The following is a 19,196-nucleotide window of genomic DNA, read 5'->3' on the forward strand; positions in this document are numbered from 1 at the left end:
AAATGGGCACATAATATCGCCTCATATCGATCGCAGACACCTGAATTGAATCGTATCGTATCGTATCGTGGCAGACTTTGTGATATCGGCAAATATCGTATCGTTGTCCAAAGAATCGATATCGTATCGTATCGTGATGAAACTGATGATTCCCACCCCTAATAGCCTCGCCGAGTTAAATGCATAATCTATAGGCTAATTTTAAGTCCCTCATTACCCCAATGAATCAGATTATATTTCTTTAAATGTGCCTGCTGGCAGTAAACAAACACACTGTAGCACCCACTCCCCACACTTTATATTTATGGATGAAGGATTGCACTACAACTCGTACACCTTACTGTAAATTGTACCTAAAATTGTACCTCATCCCATTTCTGCTTTGCACTAGATAGTACTGTACATTAGTACACTGCATAGTATTGTGTATTGTATATTATATGGTAACTCAGAACATTGTACATATGTCTATACCGAACACTGTGACCTCATTTTCTTCTTCTAAATTCATGCTATATTATGTTATTATGTTATTTGATACTATCTTGTCTAGCACAGTCTCTGGAGCGTAACAGTAAGAAGCATTTTGTATGAAAGTATTCTGTACTTCTGTATGACAACTATTAAAGAACTTGAACTTGAACTTGAGTAGGCTTAATGGAATGAATAATCGAATGAGATCTATTGCTAGCGAAAATAATTAGTTCAACTCTTTCAGAATAAGTAGATACAAACAAGCCCAAAGAGTATCGAATTGATACGAATTAATAGATACTTATGAGGATATCTGTACTGTATGCGCTCGGCAGGTATCATACTTTATATATAAATACATGGTTCCCAAAATTTTCAAGGCGCGACATCCGAAATAACGGTGTCAGAGAGGCTTGGAGGGATGGCTATACAGTTTCACTATTAATCAGGTTTTAATCAGTTTCGGACATCATCCATACATGTATTTAATTGATTAACCTTTGGTTTATACCAGTGACACCTCATGTTCATCATCAGATAACACTAACAGTGCTTGAACAGATAGATGCATTTTCTCAAATTCATTAATGTCAACGGCTCATTCAATTTATCCGTCAAACAGCGCATCTCAGACATTTTAATGCCAGTTACAATATCACAATAACGTGTGAGTGACAGTGATACAATTAAACAATCCACAGATTCAGATTCCTTGTAATTCATAATCCACTGTCCATAAAGACGCTTCAATTTATGCTTGAATGAAACACAATCCGGGCGCTCCGTTAAGCAAATACATCCACAGCCGAGAATATGAAACGAATCAGAGCCAAACGCCTGATTAAAAATATCCCCGCGAGGATATTAGGATATTAGGTGGCCGAGCGGAGATTGCGTTTGTCACCAACCCCGGAGCTGTGAGCTGGATTCGCCTGTTCGAATCCAGCTCACAGCTCCGGGGTTGTCACCAGCTTGGCTGGCCGTCTGCACTAATACAATTGGCTGTATTAGAGGGTGGGAGAAGCTGGCGGGGTGGGTCCGGGTCGTTGTAAACAGCGACTCCTACAGTTCGGTCGGGGCACCTGCTAAGCGCGGATAGGACTTGAGGGGGATAGTGTGGTCCTCCCACACGCTACGCCCTCTCGATGAGAATCCGCGCTGCCAGGTGAAAAGAAGCGGTGATTGGCTGGACGTGTGTCGGAGGAAGCACGTGGTAGCCTCCACTCTCCCAGATGATCTGACTGTGGGGGGTAAGTGCGCAGCGACCAGGAAGGGACTGGGAATTGGCATACGACTAACATTGGGATGGGAGAAAATCGGAGGAAAATGGAGGGGGAAAAAGACAAAAAAAAAAAAAAAAAAAAATATCCCTGCGGGATTCACATTTGCAATGCTCCGCATTATTAAAATAACCACTTGTGTAACGGGACACGCCAGCGCCATATCCGTATAAATATGACGTGCATTATTTAGGACAAAGTAAATCTATAGGCTGAATATGATTTATTATCAGCATTTTAGGTCTAGTATTTTACATTTCAAAAGCCCCCTCTAGAAAAACGAAGCACAAAAACATAATTCAGAATGGTATAATGGGATCTAGACTGTGAGAATTATTTCAGGAAGCGAGCTGCATTTCTTTGCGAGGGCGTGGCCATGCAGGTTGTTGAGCTAACTGAACTAAACCCTGCCCTCGACCAGGTTCAAACTTTCTTATCTGTTACCATGGCGATTTAGAAAATCCGACGTTGGGGAAAGGAAAGGTCTGGCTTAAGTCAAGCTATGCTGAAAATTATCCGGCTAACTCAGTTAGCCAGGTACGAGGAACAGGGCCCTGGTCGACTGATTAATGGACTAACGGCCCTAATTATTTGTTTATGTACCAACTTATATTGAATAATTTTGAATATTGAATAATGAGCTCCAACCTGAATACACGCTCCAGTCTTCTCTTTACATATGCAGCAGATCAGCGCCCATCTGTTGCTGGGAATGTGAGACACGTTGGTTATAGGCTCCATCTTCTCTGGGTTCCCTATGCTGACCTAGAAAGGGTTAACAACACAGGAATGTTAATTGCATGGCAGTGCAAACAGTTTGACTGTGCAGAGCTCGTTTCTAGAGAAAAATTACACAGACTTTTAGCAGTCGACTGATTAATTGAATCTGGCATTTTGAGATAATCGGCATTGGATATGACCATGTGGTCCGTTAATAAACATTTTAACACTTTTAAAATACAAATAAAAACACTCCCCCTTGTGTCAATTCTACCGTCTGCAGGCAGTCTGCAATGTCAACATTGAAGAAAAGCATAAAAATGTACAAATCAATCAACAAAGTCTTGGTCCGAACCGACACACTAATCTGTCTGTTTAGATGAGTCTGTTTTGCTGTGTATGGGAGATAGGGTGGTGTTTTCTTTTGCTGTTGTCACTATTCTGTTCCGTCTCTTTAGCCTTGAAACACTACAATCAGGGTTCACATAAAATCTCATGACTTACCATGACTATTCCATGATATATACAGTGCATTTTCCATGACCAAAACGTGTTGGTGTTAAATGTTCAAATGTTACATTTAGTTCGGTCAGCTTCTCTGAATGTCTCAGGCCTTGTTTTGGCATGCTACCATTATGGCCGTGGACTTATGTAAATCGGAAAGTGTGTTATTTGGGTTGTTATTCCATCAAAGGTAGCTACATCTATATGCAGCCAAACCTGACATTATAGAACGCTTTTTCCTTTGATGCTTCCAACACCGAATGCAATTTTTATTGTTTATTCGTATTTATTGTCCTATATGTATGAAATTGCAGATAAACTATGTCTTGTCCTGTAAGCTTGTCGTCACTGTAAATGAGGGCAACCGCAGTGTCTTACGAGTTGAAATAAAGGTTTGAAATTAAATAAAAAATAGGCGTCACTGGCTGAAAAGGGGATTTTAACTAAATGTACATATCACTTCCAAAAACGTTTTGGCATGTGTGATTTTCCATAACTTTTCCAGGTCTGGACCCTGTACAATTTCTTTAAAAGAAGAATCACCAAACAACATTGTGGTTTTGTGTTTTGTTCACCTCTGGAATCCACAGGGCACAGCTGACATGGACCCACTTGGTGCCACTTCTAGTAGGCTTCATGGCTCCTCCTTTCTTGGGGCAGAGTTGGCACTTAGGCACGATGCCCAGGGCACAGATCCGGCACAGCCAGCTACCCTTGGGCACTTTCTGAATGCCATAGCACGCCTATCGAGAAACAAATTAACACAAGTCTTATCTTTGGAACGGCTAAGCAGACAAGATGTACCGAACATACGCCAAATGCAGTGTGTGTGTGAGAGTGAGAGTGAAAGTGAGACAGAGAAAAAGAAAGGGTGAGAGAAGCGACCACCAGAACAGGTCTCCTTTTAAAGTAAGCCATTTAGAAATATATATGTATATATATAATTCTATGTGTGCATTCTTTATGTTAATATTATTTATTGTGTCTTATTTTAGGTATATATATTAGGATTATAGTAGTGTAATATGAAACAATTAGATTTATAGATGGAAAATAATCTATTTGGAACTTTAGTAACCCATCAAAAATCAAATTACTGTATACATTAACTCTTTCAGTGCCACTCACGAGATTTCTCGGTTTTTTTTATAGGTGGTTGCATGCCACTCACGAGATTTCTCGGAATTATTATTATTATTATTTTTTTGCGATCTGAAAAATGATTGCATCACCCGAGCCTACCCGAGTATAGCCGAGCTGCGCCGGTGATCACTGTGGAAAAAAGCGCCCCCTGTCGTCTCCCAGATGACATAAGTGATTTTGGAATGGACTCAATGAAAATGATGGGGAAAAAAATCCGGTACTCCACATTTTCCAGTTCACTGATCCAGCCGGGGTTACCACAGTTCATTCTGGAGCCTCAGATCCCTGCGGATCATGGAGATCTACTGTGTCGCGTTGGATCCATACACGTATCGATGTTTTCGAATGGTGATCAGGAATTGGAATATACCAGTTGGATACCATCTGATGTCAGGTAAGGACTCTATGTTATCAGTGGTAGGATAATCGGAGTAAGTTTGATGAAGTTATAAGCTGTTTTGTGAAATCTCTTCTTTCGGTTTCACTGTAAAAGTCTGTGAGGAAATCAACGGAGCGATTATCCGTGCGCGGCCGTAATGTGCTTGCGTGCACGTATAATATTGATCATCTAGCGTTTATTTGAAAACGATTCATAAAAAGACAGACGAATATCAACGTTGTGGAATATTCCACTAAAAGACGATTTTCATAGAATGCTCCAGAATGAGCTGTTTTTTATATCAAAACGGGGGCTTTTCTAAATGCTCTAAAACGGAAACGACGCAATAAAAAAACAATCTGTCTTCACAGCACTGACTGGAAAATAGTCTTTGATAATGCGATGGGCAGATTAGACACATAGCCATAATTTAAAACATAGATTAGGCGATATTAACGTTAACATTGGCGCCGATGGTGGCATTCAAGCGGTAAAACGGAAAACCAGGCGTGGCACTGAAAGAGTTAACGGTACTCCAATGTTTACAAACATTGCACAACAACGCAAACAAACATATTACTGCACCCAAAATACAGCAAATACAGTTTAAACTCATATTTATATGTTGAATAGTGTTAGTCCTTGAATTAAGCTCAGTCAATCCATTACAGAAAATAATTTGGTGGTGGGGCAACCCATTTATTTATCACGGATCACAGATTGGACCTTTAACACAATGACTGCCACGCAGTTTGACCATCTTATACCTCACTGCCAACACTGTAAGCCTATGGAGTCGCTCACCTTCTTTGCAGGGCTATAACTGACCAACAACTCTCGCCATCAGCGGATGATTCGTGGTTCTGGAGTGTCGAGAGTCCGGGGCGGTCATCTGACGCACGGGCGCGTAAAAAGACGCTCGCCTGACATATCGTCATGTAACTCGAGAACCGAGGCACGGATGTGGCGTTCGAACTGCAACAAATAGATTCTGCGAAAAATTCAGCCCTGAGCCGCTAGACGCTCGCAAAGTGCCGTGACTTTGTGCGTTCCACCCACGGGCACATCGGCCCAAATACGGTACCCCACCTGTTAACACTTTGGAGGCCAAACCCGATAGTCCGGGTTAACTCGCCATGCTCTGGGCGCCAAACCCGAGAAATCTCGGGTTTTAATCGATATTTTTAGCGATATCCATTCATTTTTCATCCATCCAGCCTGACGTTATCATTGTGTTAGATGTTTCTGTAATCAGCCAGTATGACCTCGTCATCTGTGTTCGTGAAGTTTCTGCGTTGTGTTTATTTTTCTCTCTGAAGTTGACCTTCTCATACTGGCTGTACAACTTCGTCATCCCCCTTAATACAATCCGTAATCATAAGTATTCGACACTGGCAGACGTGGTACCTCTCTTGGAAAAACGTTGTTTATTCCATAAACAAAGCCTCTGTACCAGATGGAAACACTGTTCTGTATTGTCCTTGTTCAGTCTTAATTCATTCTCCTCCACCGTCTCTTCTCATCTCTTTAATCCAATGGTTCTCTCTCTCGTCATAGCAAACCACCATTTCCTGTTAGCCGAAGCTAGTGATGATGTGTCACTATTTCCCCTCCCCCACCCAGCGAGGGTGGAGAGGGATCAACGTCTCTGATCAACGCGTCTGCTCATCTGGGCGTTGTATCTCAGTCTAACTTATCCCGAAAGAAACTCGCATCATAACGTCTTCTCCCTAGCAACGGGGGCCCGCCCGCTTTTCTTGTTACTACGTGACGTGCTGCCATGGCAACTGCTCTTCACCTTTAGCATGGTTCTATCGATGTCAAACTCTCCCTATAGCGCTCTCTCTGACCAAACCTGCCTGCTCTCAGTGCTTATCTCGATTGTTTTTGTTACAAACCTGCTGACGACCTTGGCATTCACACACACTGCTTGCTACCGTGGAGACACCCACTGGCTGCCGGCTACTTTTAAGATCTATAGATCCGTCTGAGTAGATGCCGTCACCCACCAATACATTATATACACATTGAAAAACATAGATTCCTTCAATTGGGAATGGGTCTGAGCTCGCAAAGGGCAAATACTGCCGCCTATCGTCTCCCGGATGGTATTGCACATCATTGGATTGGATTGGCTGGGACTGTGCATCAAAAAAAAAAGTCCGGTCCAGGTTTTACTTCTCGGGCATGCAGTATCGTTATAACAGATGGACTGGGGACACTCAGAGCAGCGTTGGGAACCGGTTCCTAATTGTCCGATGCCTGGAATCGTGTGCCTCCCGTGACTTTCGATTCCCTTATCGCTGCCAGGTTTTCAAAACAACGTTAGCGTTAGCATGTAGCCATGGCAGACTTATTTGATTCCTTAACACTTTAATCGCCGATGACGTGTTTAGACGCCATTCCTCGCCATGCTCATTCTGCCGAAGACGCCGTAACTCGTCTTTGATATCAATAATTCAAAAATCTGTGATCGAAATCATATTTCTCCTCCGGAGACATGAGATGTACTGGTGAGCTCCACTCAATTGTCTAACGGTTCGAGAGCGCCATCGGCAGATCGGCCAAGAGGGAGGGGCTCGCCAAACAGGAAGTGCTCATCCATAATCCGTCCGGGCACTCGCGATCGGTAGCCGGACTCCATCTCAACACACTGGATAATCAATCGCTCGCCCTAACTCAATAAACAACGTTATTTGGACGTATATAGTATTATACAACCTGGAAATGGTTCATCAGGATCAACATCCCATAATCGAAAACAGTCTACTCCACGCTGATCGTCCAATGGCGCGAGGAAGATATGGTAAGATCCAGCGTTATTTTCTAACGTATTCTATACTAACTGATCTGATGATCATACGACCCACACTAGATGAATGGTATAACGTTTCCCACGGAATTATAAACGCCCCCTCGCCCATCCGGTCAATATCAGATGATACGTAGTAACTTCTAGAAGTACCTCCAGTTGAAATTTTTCATCTGGCAACGATCGCTACCAAACTGTATTTGATCATCAATATAATGCATTTGGAGCTATAAATCAAGTTCTGGAGAAAGCTGCAGAAAACGATAAAAACATACTTATACTTTAGACCATATTTTAGTATGAATATGTGAATGAAAAAGTATATCGTTGCTACACCCTGAACAATGGATATAGGACATTGAATGGGCCATAATAATGGCAATTTAGCAATAGAATTTAAAAAGTTATAGCCCTGCAAAGAAGGGGAACTTCTCCATAGACAAATAGAGCTGGCTAGGGATGGTAAATTATTAGGGATGCTCGATATTGGCTTTTTTACCGATACCGATATTCCGATATTGTCCAACTCTTAATTTCCGATACCGATATCAACCGATATATGGAGGGTTTCCCCCCCAAAAAAACTGAATAATTTCAGGTAATTAATAATTTCATTGGATATATATATAACAAATATTGTTATTTTCTTTTTTTAAACCGATACCGATATTTTCCGATATCACATTTTACTGCAGATATCGGCCGATAATATCGGTCGGCCGATAATATCGGACATCCCCATTATGAATTTGAACCATGGCGATCAAAGTGTTAAGGGCTCGAAATTGCCTGGGTTTTGGTCATATTCTCCCGAAATGTTCCCGCTGTTTGGCTACTTCTATGTGCAGTGAAAACTACTTGAATGCTTTAGAACCTAGTCATTGATTTAGTTCAGGGTAAGGTAATATTAGCCGCGGAGCTAACGCTAGCTAACGCTAGCTAACGTGAGCTAACGCTAGATAATCAAGCTCACAGAGAGAGATAAACAGCTGACAGCAGGTAGTACAGGTGCAAATACAATAAAACAGCAGGTGGGGGATGTTGTGTAAACCTTGTACTATTTAGTTCACATATAATAAGAGACAGAGTGTTTGTTTACTAGTCTGTAAGCCAGGCAGTACCGTGGTGCAACATACAAATGTGTCCGTGTAGCAACACAAGCCAATACCTTACAGGACAGGGGCCCGGGAGGGAGCGCTGTGTGTGTGTGTGTGTATGTGTATGTGTATGTGTATGTGTGTGTGTGTGTGTGTGTGTGTGTGTGTGTGACAGAAGTCAGAGGAATAACTGTAGTTACATTCAACAGGTTGTTATTCAATAGATTAAATTAGTTTAAGAATAAAAAAATAAATACATTTTAAGAGAATCTCAAATACATTATTTTATTTAAGTGTAGGCTATAGTTAATGTTTTATTTTTTTACAGTTTTTGTATTTTTCTGACATGGGGGCTCAACAATAAATGACAATCAGAAATGTCAAGTTGCATGTTGTTATTCTAACCAGCTTAGTTCTGTTGCATTTCCAATTTATTTATTTAAATTATAAATTGATCAGGTATGGATAAGGGAATCGAATCGATAAGCAGAATCGATAATGGAATCGTAACGATTAAATCCTATCAATTCCCATCCCTACATCAGATGCGAGGTTAATCTTGGGTTAATCAGATGTTCCTTTCACCGTCAGCGGAGCGTGCGTGTGTGTGTGTGTGAGGTTCGCGCCGACCAAAGTACGGAGAATATATTGATATTCATCACGGTATAAAATGGAAATGTATGTATGAAAAAATTATCTGTTTCGTGCATGTTGACTGGAAGCAACTCATTGACGATCACTGTGTTATTTAGATCTATTGCTATTATATTTGATATGTTTTAAGCACTCGCAAATAAGTCCTATCCGCCATTGGATAAAGCACTGGCACTGAAGGGCCATCAGCAGAGGGCGCTGTTGGCCCCCAATGAGTTACAAGGTTAATGTCATGTAATTTCATGAGCTCAGTATGAGTTGCTATGGGAGATTAACATTTGCTAACTGTGCTAGCAGGTGATAAATAAATTGTCAGTTTTGTCATGTTTCTAAAATTAACTAAATTGTAACAAACTAGTTTCATTAAAAACTACTGACAACTGACAGACTGACTGATGGGCCAATCAGGGTAAACCAAGTAGATTATGCAATATTTAAAAGGAAGTAGACTGGATATCTAGATAGACATCAAAGGGCTTTAGTCACAACAACAACAGTTCTAACATTTTGGATGTTAATAAAGCTCTCCATTGTAGTGTCTGTTTAAAAGGCTGACCTGGTGGACACAGATGTTGCACTTGTCACAGAAGACCATCTCGTTGTTGTCCTCTCCATCAGGCGACTGGCAGACATCACACACCACGTCCTCGTCGTACTCGATGCCCAGCCCCTCCTCAGTCTCCATGGCGTGGGTCATGTTGTCGTGGCAAAGGCGCTCAAATTCCTCAATGACTCTCTCCATGGTCAGCTCGTCCAGCCGCGGCATTCCTACATACACACACACACAACAGCAACAAAGTACCGTATTAGCCTGACTGTAGACCGATTCAGAGGATTTGACATCTCAAGCCCCGCCCTCACTTTTCTTGATACTCCAATTACAACTGTTGCCAGAAAAGGGGGCGGGGTTTGAGATAGGTAAATAGGTAGGTCCATTGTATTGCTAGTAGGACACATATCCATACCGAACCGTTTCAGTACTGGACCTTAGGTTCAGTACGTCTGTGTACCGAACGAATACAACGGTATGTTAACCATTAACGAGCCCACTGGGGGCTGTTTTTTTCACACTCTAATATAATTATTATTATTAAACAAGTCGATTATTAATTTCAATATAGAATATTTGTTGACAGCCCTACAAGTACAATTAGTTACGGCACACTACATCACCCCTGAGTGGAACATGGAAAGACAAACTTTCCCCCACTGTACCGAAAACCCGTACCGAACCATGACTTCAAAACCGAGGTACGTACCGAACCGTGGTCTTTATGTACCGTTACACTCCTAGTTACTAGGGAACAGCTCTGACCCAAGTTCACTTCCTGTTGCCGTGTTTGCTAACATCAATAGTGGACAGGAAATTAAATGTAGAATGATTTTGTTGAAACCGTATGACCCCTGTATGCTTCTCTCTCCTCACGGTCACCGTCTAGGCCTCCTCACCAGGCACACTTGCCCAAAGGTAATCAGGCCAAAGGTGTTCGAGGTAAACGGAAAGAACAGCCGCTCTGGGGCTGAGGAAGCACAGGGGGATAGAGATGGGAGGACAGACTGATAGCAGCAGTAAATATTCTTTGTTCCCAAGAGGGAACGTAACGAGCCCCCTGACCTTGGTGTGGCAGACAAAGAGAATAACAAGCCCCCTGACCTCGGTCTGGCAGACAAGAGAATAACGAGCCCCCTGACCTCGATGTGGCAGACAAAGAGAATAACAAGCCCCCTGACCTCGCTCTGGCATGCAGAGAACTCAATAGCTCTTCTAGTGGAAAGAGCTATCGACCATATCAGTCTCCTTTTGACTTCTCGCTATTTGCGGAGATTGTCCCCGTCTTTAACCAACTTTGTGTTCATTATTGGAATGGAATTTTGGAACCTATGGAACCAGTTCTAGTGACTGGCTGGTCCTTGAGGTCCCCGGAGTTTGCTCGGAACAGGGTAAATCTGCATTTTGCTATGATGCTCCAAGCTCATGGAATGAACTCTTAGAATCTCAGCTTGAGATTCTTGCAGAGTTTAAAACCTTGATCTCAAAACTTTGTCAATCAAGTTGTCCGTGTTTTAACTGAAGTCATACGTTTCTGTATTACTCTACGACAAGCCATTGAAATCCACGCACCAATCGGGAGCACCTGGAAACCAAAAGCAAAAGTTTGATGTGCGGATTTGAGTGGCTTGTAGTAGATCGTCTTCTGTTGATCAATTCTTCACCATCTCCAAACAACAATTCCCAACACCATACAACAGACAAAAACACAGATTTGAATTATGAGCTATATAATACTATATTGTTACACCTCATGGTTGAAAACGCAGACATTCCCTCAGTTACTAACTGTTGCAGGATTTACATGAGAACACGATGCTAACAGAACAACAGAAAACTAGACAATCTACGGAAATCGACTATTGACGACGGTCTGGGCGTAAACCACGTGGTACAACCGGACTTCATATCATTCCTAACATTCTCCGATTGATCAAGGGAGATCCAGATGTGAACGACGCTCCCTAGTTTAGGAGTAGCTTTCCGTTTCAGACTGAATAATTAAGTGAAGCGAAAGATCCAACCACTGTGAAATAAGATTTTCTCCATGCCCTCCATTTCAGTGAGGTTTTTTTAAATACTCCATGGACGGCTTTTTGATACGATGCTTATTCATTAAGTAAGAACTAATGTAAAAGCTTTTCAATGTGTTTAAATTTTGGGAGTTAAACTATGGAATAGCCTTAGTGACGGGTTGAAGTTGTGTACTTCTCAGGGGAGATTTAAAAAAGCCTTAAATTAAATAATTCTGGAGTACAGTTGAGTAAAATATCAAACTTTTTTTTTTTTCAAAAAAATTATAAAACCTCCAGCACATTAGTTGTTTTTTGTTTATATTAACACTTTGGTTGCCTTGGGTTAAATTAATGATATACCATAGATTGCCAGCGCTATTTGTCTATGGAGAAAGTCCCCTTCTTTGCAGGGCTATAACTTTTTAAATTCTATTGCTACATTGCCATTATTAGGGCCCATTCAAAGTCCTATATGTATTGTTCATTGTGTAGCAACGTTAAACTTTTTCATTCACATATTCATAGTAAAGTATGGTCTAATGTATAAGTATGTTTTCATCTCTTTCTGCAACTTTCTCCAGAACGTGATATATAGCCCCAAATGCATTATATTGATGATGAAATACAGTTTGATGGCAATCAGCGCGATATAAAAAATTCCAACTAGACGTACTTCTAGAAGTTACTACACGTCATCTGATGTTGACCGGATGGGCGAGGGGGCGTTTATAATTCCGTGGGCAGCGTTATACCAATCATCTAATGTGGGTCAAATGTTGATAAAAGCAGTTAGTATCGAAGATGGTAACGTTACACGCTGAAACTCACCCCAGTCTTCGCGCGCCGTTGGGCGATCATCGTCGAGTAGAAATTTTATCATTATGGGATATATTATTACCCGGTCCATCTCCAGCTTGTATAATGGTATATACGTCCAAATCATGTTGTTTATCGAGTTATTGGCAATCGATCGCTATGTAGAGTGACGAGCTAGAGTGCCGGAACCTATCCCGAGTGGCCGGAAGCAATACGGACATCTAGCACAACCTCTACTGCGCTTCCTGTTAAGCGCTTGCGCCGATCGGCCACCAGATGGCGCTCCTGAACCGCCAGAGAGCTCAGTGGGTCCTGCTGGTGAATCTCAGGCCAGCGGAGGGGGAATATGAATCCGATTCCAGATTTTTGAAATATTGATATATAAGGACGCTGTACAGCGTCCCCCGGCAACTTTAGCATGGCCAGCAATGACGCTGTAAAGCGTTTTTAGGCAGTCAAAGTGTTAAAACAAATATATATAAAAAAAAATTAAGAATGGTAAAGGATAGGCAAAAATAAGCATGTGCTTCAGCCTATTCCTTTTTTCGGTCATTGGTTTTTTGGATTTTGTGTGTGAGCTTACTTTGAATATGTACATTTGTGATTTTTTTATTTTTATTTTTTGTAAGTCCACACAAGTGTGTTTTTGATTTGTCTGTAAACAAAGACCGAAAATAAACTATTCATTCATTCATCCAGGGAAGGCTGACGGAACACCCTCCCTCTCAGCAACGCCCTGCTTCACACACATTGCAACCACTAGCCCTTTTACCAACCACTGAGCGGCTCCACCGGAGCAGTGGGGCGTTATAAGTGCCTTGCCTAAAAGGCACTTCGATTGTAGTTGGTGAGGTAAGCAAACGGGTGCATCTCATTTACCCATCAAATGAATAATGTGGCAATGCGGAAGGTGTCAGGTCGTAAGGAACACTCACCCATCTCTGCGAACTCCTGGTTGATGATGTGCAGCCAGGCCACGTCTTCCTCGTTGAGGTCGTAGCGACACATCGCCTCAGCCAGGGTGCGGATGTCCACGTAGCCCAGCGCCTCGGAGCCGGATGTCCGGATCATCTTTTTAGTCTTGGTGAACATGATCTCTTTCCCTTTCTCCGCCAGCACTCTGTACCACACACAGACCGCACGCAGGGTTAGCTGCTACAGACAAATCGACACATCCAACAGTTATTTTATCGATTGATCGGTGCCTCTTAGCGATTCAATTTCATCCCATAAAACGATGTAATATCTGTTTGGACTGAGGACTAAGCGTCTTACCGCGCTATAGGCTGAGGACTAAACGTCTTACCGTGCTACAGGCTGAGGACTAAACGTCTTACCGTGCTACAGGCTCTGAGGACTAAACGTCTTACCGTGCTACAGGCTGAGGACTAAACGTCTTACCGCGCTACAGGCTGAGGACTAAACGTCTTACCGCGCTACAGGCTGAGGACTAAACGTCTTACCGCGCTACAAGCTGAGGACTAAACGTCTTACTGTGCTACAGGCTGAGGACTAAACGTCTTACCGCGCTACAGGCTGAGGACTAAACGTCTTACCGCGCTACAGGCTGAGGACTAAACGTCTTACCGTGCTACAAGCTGAGGACTAAACGTCTTACCGTGCTACAGGCTGAGGACTAAACGTCTTACCGTGCTACAAGCTGTGGACTAAGCGTCTTACCTACAGGCTGAGGACTAAACGTCTTACCGTGCTACAAGCTGTGGACTAAGCGTCTTACCTACAGGCTGAGGACTAAGCGTCTTACCGTGCTACAGGCTGAGGGATGGACTGTGGGCTGACTACGACCTGGACTCCCTTCTCCCAGTCCTGTCTCCAGGGGTCGGCCAGAATGTAGTAGTCCTCCGGGTTCAGCTGGTACGAGTCATGCACCTTCATGGCAGTGATCAGGTCCGTCCTGAAGACCTACACCACAGAGACGGAACACAGATATCGCCATTAGATCGAAAGTTTTCCAAGCCTACAGTGTTTCCTTCAACATGTCTGTTTTTCGGTGGACTTGAAAGGGCTTTGGCTTCACACCTCATAGTTCCAGAGAATAATTTGGAGACCCATGTCTGTTTTTCGGTGGACTTGAAAGGGCTTTGGCTTCACCTCATAGTTTCAGGATGATTAGATAATCAGGCGAATGAAAAAACAATCTGTTTTGTGCATGTTGACTGGAAGCAACTCACTGACAATCGACTGGTGTATTAGACCCATAGCTATAATATAAGATATATTTTGAGTAGGGATGCTCGATATTGGCTTTTTTACCGATACCGATATACCGATATTGTCCAACTCTTAATTTCCGATACCGATATCAACTGATACCGATATATGCAGGGTCCCCCCCCCCAAAAACGGAATAATTTCAGGTAATTAACATTACATATCTCTTGTTGTGGAATTAACACAACATTATGCATACTTTTGACAATAAATAAAATCAGAATTTGTTCTTACTTGCTTGCCTGGGTAAATAAAGGTTATAGAAATGTTAAAAAAATAAAATAAAAAAATAAAAATTTGAAAACAGATACCGATATTTTCCGATATCACATTTTAATGCCGATATCGGCCGATAATATCGGTAGGCCGATAATATCGGACATCCCTAATTTTAAGCACTCACAAGTGAACAAAGCGCCCCATTTACTTACAGCACTGGCGTTCTATACAGAACCGTGAATGTGTTAAGGACCAGCCACTCACTAGAACGGGTTCCATACTTTCCAAAATATATAATGAAGTGAAATGAAATAATAATCAGTCCCGAGTATCAGGCAACCGTCACATGGCCGAAGGAATGATCTAGAGCGAGTTCACAGAGAAACACAAATGATCCCTGTGTCAGCATTTCACACACACTTGATACAATAGCCTTTAAAAACAGGCAGCCAACGATGGCCCTCGGAAATATTTCTGGCGGCCCGCAGTGAGTCGTTACGGTGTGAATATACACATTATATTATATTTGGTTATATTCTGTTTTAAAACAACCTACAGCATCACACAGTACTCTGCTTTTAAGAAGGTGCCCCCTGGGCTAAGCTGTCACGTTAGGAATGAATGGTTGTTTTTAGAGCTTGCTAGGCTACTGTGTGTGACTCACGAGAGGCAGGATTACATCATCATGGCAGGTACATTAACTAGGGACTTCAGTGATTGCCATGTTTGTGAGATCGAAGTTTCACGGGCGGCCCCCAATCCAGAAATTTGAGAACCCCTGCTTTAAAAACACCTCTCCAATCCAGAACTTTGAGAACCCCTGCTTTAAAAACACCTCTCCAATCCAGAACTTTGAGAACCGCTGCTTTAAAAACACCTCTCCAATCCAGAACTTTGAGAACCCCTGCTTTAAAAACACCTCTCCAATCCAGAACTTTGAGAACCGCTGCTTTAAAAACACCTCTCAATCCAGAACTTTTAGAACGCTGGTTTAAAAACACCTCTCCAATCCAGAACTTTGAGAACCGCTGCTTTAAAAACACCTCTCCAATCCAGAACTTTGAGAACCCCCGCTTTAAAAACCCCTCTTCTATCCAGAACTTTGAGAACCCCCGCTTTAAAAACACCTCTCCAATCCAGAACTTTGAGAACCCCCGCTTTAAAAACACCTCTCCAATCCAGAACTTTGAGAACCCCTGCTTTAAAATCCCCTCTTCAATCCAGAACTTTGAGAATCCCCGCTTTAAAAACACCTCTCCAATCCAGAACTTTTAGAACCCCTGCTTTAAAAACACCTCTTCTATCCAGAACTTTGGACTGATGGTTCGTGAAAACATTTCGGGGGATGAGAGCGCACGCACTCTGGTGCCAACGAGGATGGGAACGCACCCTGTGCCGCGGGCTGGAGGTTGAGTGCACGTCTGTGTGAGGGGGCGGGACTAAAGGCCCCTGTGGGTGGCGCCGTCTGCAGCAGGGCTGGGAGCAGTTCAACGGATTCAGGAAGTGGATTGTCTTTCAAATTCAAATGCTGAAAATCTTTTGACGTGAAAAGGTTGTTATCGTCCAACTGAAGCTCACTTTATGCTCAAGCGTGGCACCGGTGCTTCCCTGAGGGTAGCGCCCGCGAGCGTCGAAAGCCACGGCGAGACCTACGAGCAGCTGATGCAAACAATTTTACCGGGCACCGCCGACAAACTGTAGGTATGATGGTCAGAGAAAAGCGAAAAGTTGCAATGTGACACAGCTCAAACGACAATCATTTCAAGCCTCTGGGAGGATAATTTAACATTTCCCATCTGGCAACGCTGAGCCCGACCCTGACTCACAGACCTCGTGTCAGGAACCTCTTCCAGTTGTGTGGGTGTTTAAGTTAATTGGACGCCCACATCCTGGGCCCCGACATCGCTCACAAAACCTGTACAACGGCTGGGCAAGCAGGGCAAGAGGACCAAGCAGCGTCAGCCCTCTGTGACGCGTCCGAGCGTCGAATGTGAAGAGGGCCTCGTTAGCGAGGGTAAAGTAGTCCCATGGAAACATTAGCCTCACAAGCCTCTGCAACGTGACGTATTTCCGAACGCAACAGACCTTTGGTGGGGTGGCGGCGGGAGGTCGATTTGATTGACACCCTAAAGTAGAGGTGCCGCGGTATTGATGTTTTCCTTACCGCACAAATTTGCTAAATATTTCCTACCGCCGTGGTTATCGCACACAAAAAAAGAAAAAAAAAGTTTGAATGCATTTTTTTTTGTAGTCTACTCTTTATCGCATATAGCCTGCCTCTAGTCTAAATGTCTATCTTTAGAGGATGACTTTGCAGCATGAATATTGTTTGGGATTCAGCAAGCACGCATTCGTTATTGAAAATGAAACACGGATTCGAAGTCTCCCCTCTGGTCGTGCGCCGTTCACTCTGTGTCCCCCCCCCCCGACCCTTTCTTCTTATTATTATTATAAAGTTACTACTTATGATTAACAAAGGCATTCGATGTGTGTTCTATTATGATATGTGTGTAGTGTTCTGATAACGACTATTGGTGAAGCGATGTCGAGATTAATTTGGTTTGGCAGCGGGAGCTAGATTTGCGAGAAGCATGCAACTGCAGAGCCGCAGAGCTGACAGTTGTGCGCGCACAGTGCAATACTCCAATTCAGCCATTGGCAATTCAGCTGTTGGGTGGGTGGCGCTGCTGAGCTTCCCCAGACCGGACCTGAGAGCGCCGCTGGCTCTGCGGTTGCATACTTCTCGCAAATCTAGCTCCCACTGCCAAACCGGCGGAGATATAATAGTCATCACGCAACGTTTATATTTCACGATAATGTTGCCGTCTCTCTCTGCCAAATTTCTCAGTTCTTCGCTTGATATAATTAATACAAATGTCCAATATAACGAAATTCGTTAGCTCATAAAAATGTGATTATAACACACTGCTGTATTTAATGTCGGGCCGACTGCCGCACATTGCTTTGGTTGAGAGTATTATTATAAAAAACAGCGGTGATGCGGTATTCAGCTAAACTCTACGGTGGGCGTGATGTAACAGCGATACCGCGGTAATCGCGGCAGCTCTACCCTAAAATACCCACGCACATTGGAGGCTGCAGTTTAAAGTGTATTGAAATTTGTAAGAGAAAAAAAAATAAAGCATATTAACCAACATATTAGGGACTTGGATTTCTTATAATAAAACATTTAGATAAAAAGGAAATTCTTTTTGTGTGATAAATAGGGAGAACTGGGTGCAGACAAAGGGGGTGAAATAATAGAGGAACAAGTATTTTTCATTTGGTTCATAACGGGTGAGTAATGGAGACCGTCTCATTCAAACTCCTGACACGTCTTAATCAGACTTACCTCTGATGGCTTCTTCCCTTTTCCTCTCCTGGGTTGTGTCTTAGAATGCTGTGACCAACAGGTGGAACTGCCTGGTAGAGGAGAGAGGGGGGGGGGGGAGAGAGAGAGAAGAAAGAGGAAGAGAGAGCGGGAGAAAGAGAGGAAGAGAGAAAGAGAAAGGGTGGTGTAAGGTTAGTGTGACATCTGTTTCATTGGTTCTGCATGAGCAGCTACAGCAGCTTGATGGAACATCAGATTATTACCAGGGATGAGCCAGACACCCTGCAGCTGGTCATTATGTAAACACTGTGACTAAATACTGACTCACGTGACAGTCTGCTCCATGTACTCCAGAGATCAGTAGGCATTAAATGCGTTTGTATTCAGACTTCATTCAATAAACAGTGTTATTTGTGGGCTTATCGGTTTGTGTTTGCTTTGTTTTCCGACATGTCTCATCGGAATTTAGCATCATGGAAATTCTCCCAGTGTAGACCTTTTTAGTGAAATGCTGTTGCTAGGGGAACAGCTTGGGCCCACGTGTATTTCCTGTCAGCTATTGGTATTAGCAAGCACTGCGACAGGAAATAAACTTTTCTTAAACTTGTCTATTAAGTATTGGGGGAAGTTCTCCAACTACAAATATGGTATTGAGTTTTGCTGTTGATCTTAACAGACCCTGAACCTGCCAGACTTGTCAGGACATCTTTGAACGTCCGGAATGCGTCTCCTGTCCCCTATTCCATCTCCTGCTCCTCACGTCCTACACCTACTTTCCCTCTCTCTCTAACCATAGTGCCTCCTCCTTTACCTCCATATTTCTCCATCTCCTGCCTGCACATGAAATAACACCTCGATTCACATCGGCGTCAATCGGGTGAAAGATGAAACCCTGGCGTGTCGCACAATAAGGAGACATCAGGTCAACGGGTCTGTCAATAATGCCCCCCGCCGTGCCGTTTCATTTGAT

The 19,196-nt window shown here is 43.0% G+C and overlaps 1 protein-coding gene across 1 annotated transcript in view; it reads right to left on the reverse strand.

Moving 5' to 3' along the window:
* jade1 (jade family PHD finger 1) overlaps positions 1-19,196 on the reverse strand; it is a 48,543-nt gene that overhangs the window by 18,467 nt on the left and 10,880 nt on the right. The window contains exons 3-8 of the mRNA XM_084311100.1: positions 18,248-18,318; positions 14,210-14,367; positions 13,380-13,564; positions 9,620-9,831; positions 3,554-3,721; positions 2,403-2,519 (exon numbers count right to left, since the gene is read on the reverse strand). Coding sequence (XP_084167226.1) covers positions 2,403-2,519; positions 3,554-3,721; positions 9,620-9,831; positions 13,380-13,564; positions 14,210-14,367; positions 18,248-18,318 — 911 coding nt within the window. The remainder of the gene's footprint in view (positions 1-2,402; positions 2,520-3,553; positions 3,722-9,619; positions 9,832-13,379; positions 13,565-14,209; positions 14,368-18,247; positions 18,319-19,196) is intronic.

Source organism: Notolepis coatsorum, assembly GCF_963971535.1.
Source record: "Notolepis coatsorum genome assembly, chromosome: 3".
Classification (NCBI taxonomy): Eukaryota; Metazoa; Chordata; class Actinopteri; order Aulopiformes; family Paralepididae; genus Notolepis; species Notolepis coatsorum.